This window comes from Echinops telfairi, unplaced genomic scaffold (genome assembly GCF_000313985.2).
Source record: "Echinops telfairi isolate 266 unplaced genomic scaffold, ASM31398v2 ScPeMD7_7467;HRSCAF=8505_1, whole genome shotgun sequence".
In the NCBI taxonomy this organism is placed as follows: domain Eukaryota; kingdom Metazoa; phylum Chordata; class Mammalia; order Afrosoricida; family Tenrecidae; genus Echinops; species Echinops telfairi.
This window is the reverse complement of record NW_022111368.1, coordinates 23945403-23946029: the sequence shown is the minus strand read 5'-3', so window position 1 is coordinate 23946029 and position 627 is coordinate 23945403. Positions and strand designations below refer to the sequence as shown.

At 51.4% G+C, this 627-nt stretch overlaps 1 protein-coding gene across 1 annotated transcript in view; it reads right to left on the bottom strand.

Moving 5' to 3' along the window:
• The window catches only part of TBC1D8 (TBC1 domain family member 8), a 106304-nt gene extending 105924 nt beyond the window's left edge, over positions 1-380 (bottom strand). Inside the window, exon 1 of the mRNA XM_004704337.2 lies at positions 372-380. Coding sequence (XP_004704394.2) covers positions 372-380 — 9 coding nt within the window. The remainder of the gene's footprint in view (positions 1-371) is intronic.
• Positions 381-627: the final 247 nt, after the last annotated feature.

The following is a 627-nucleotide window of genomic DNA, read 5'->3' as shown; positions in this document are numbered from 1 at the left end:
CAGCTAGTGGGGTCAAACCACTGACCTTGTAGTTAGTAGCAAAATATGTACCCACCAGGCCAAAAGAGCTCCCAGGAACCAGGCGGCACACACAGATTATGCCCAACATCATTCATCATTACCCAAAACCAAACCCACTGCCATTGAGTCGACTCCGACTCACAGTGACCCCAGAGAACAGAACAGATCGCCATCGCCGCCCCCACCCCCTGCAACTTCTCTGAGGTTAGGAATCTTTTTGGAAGCAGACTGCCACATTTTTCTCCGAAGGAGCAGCTGGTGAATTTGACCCACCCACCTGTAGGTTAGCAGCTGAGTGCTTAACAACAGCACCACTAAGACTCTCGTTAATCAAAACCACAACGAGGTACCATGTTCATCCCAACTCAGATGCAAACCACAAGTGTTGAAGACACACAGAACCTGGAGCCTGCACCTGTTGCTGGGGGGGGCCGCCACTGTGGACAATGGCTTGATGGTTCGTTCCCCAGTCAACCCTAAAAACTGGCCCCGGAGAACGTGATGGGACAGGGCGCTACTCTGACACAAACGGGGTCACTGTGAGCTGGAATTATCTTGGTGGTAGTGGTAGTATTTGTTGAACAAATTGTTAGGTTGGGCAGCCAC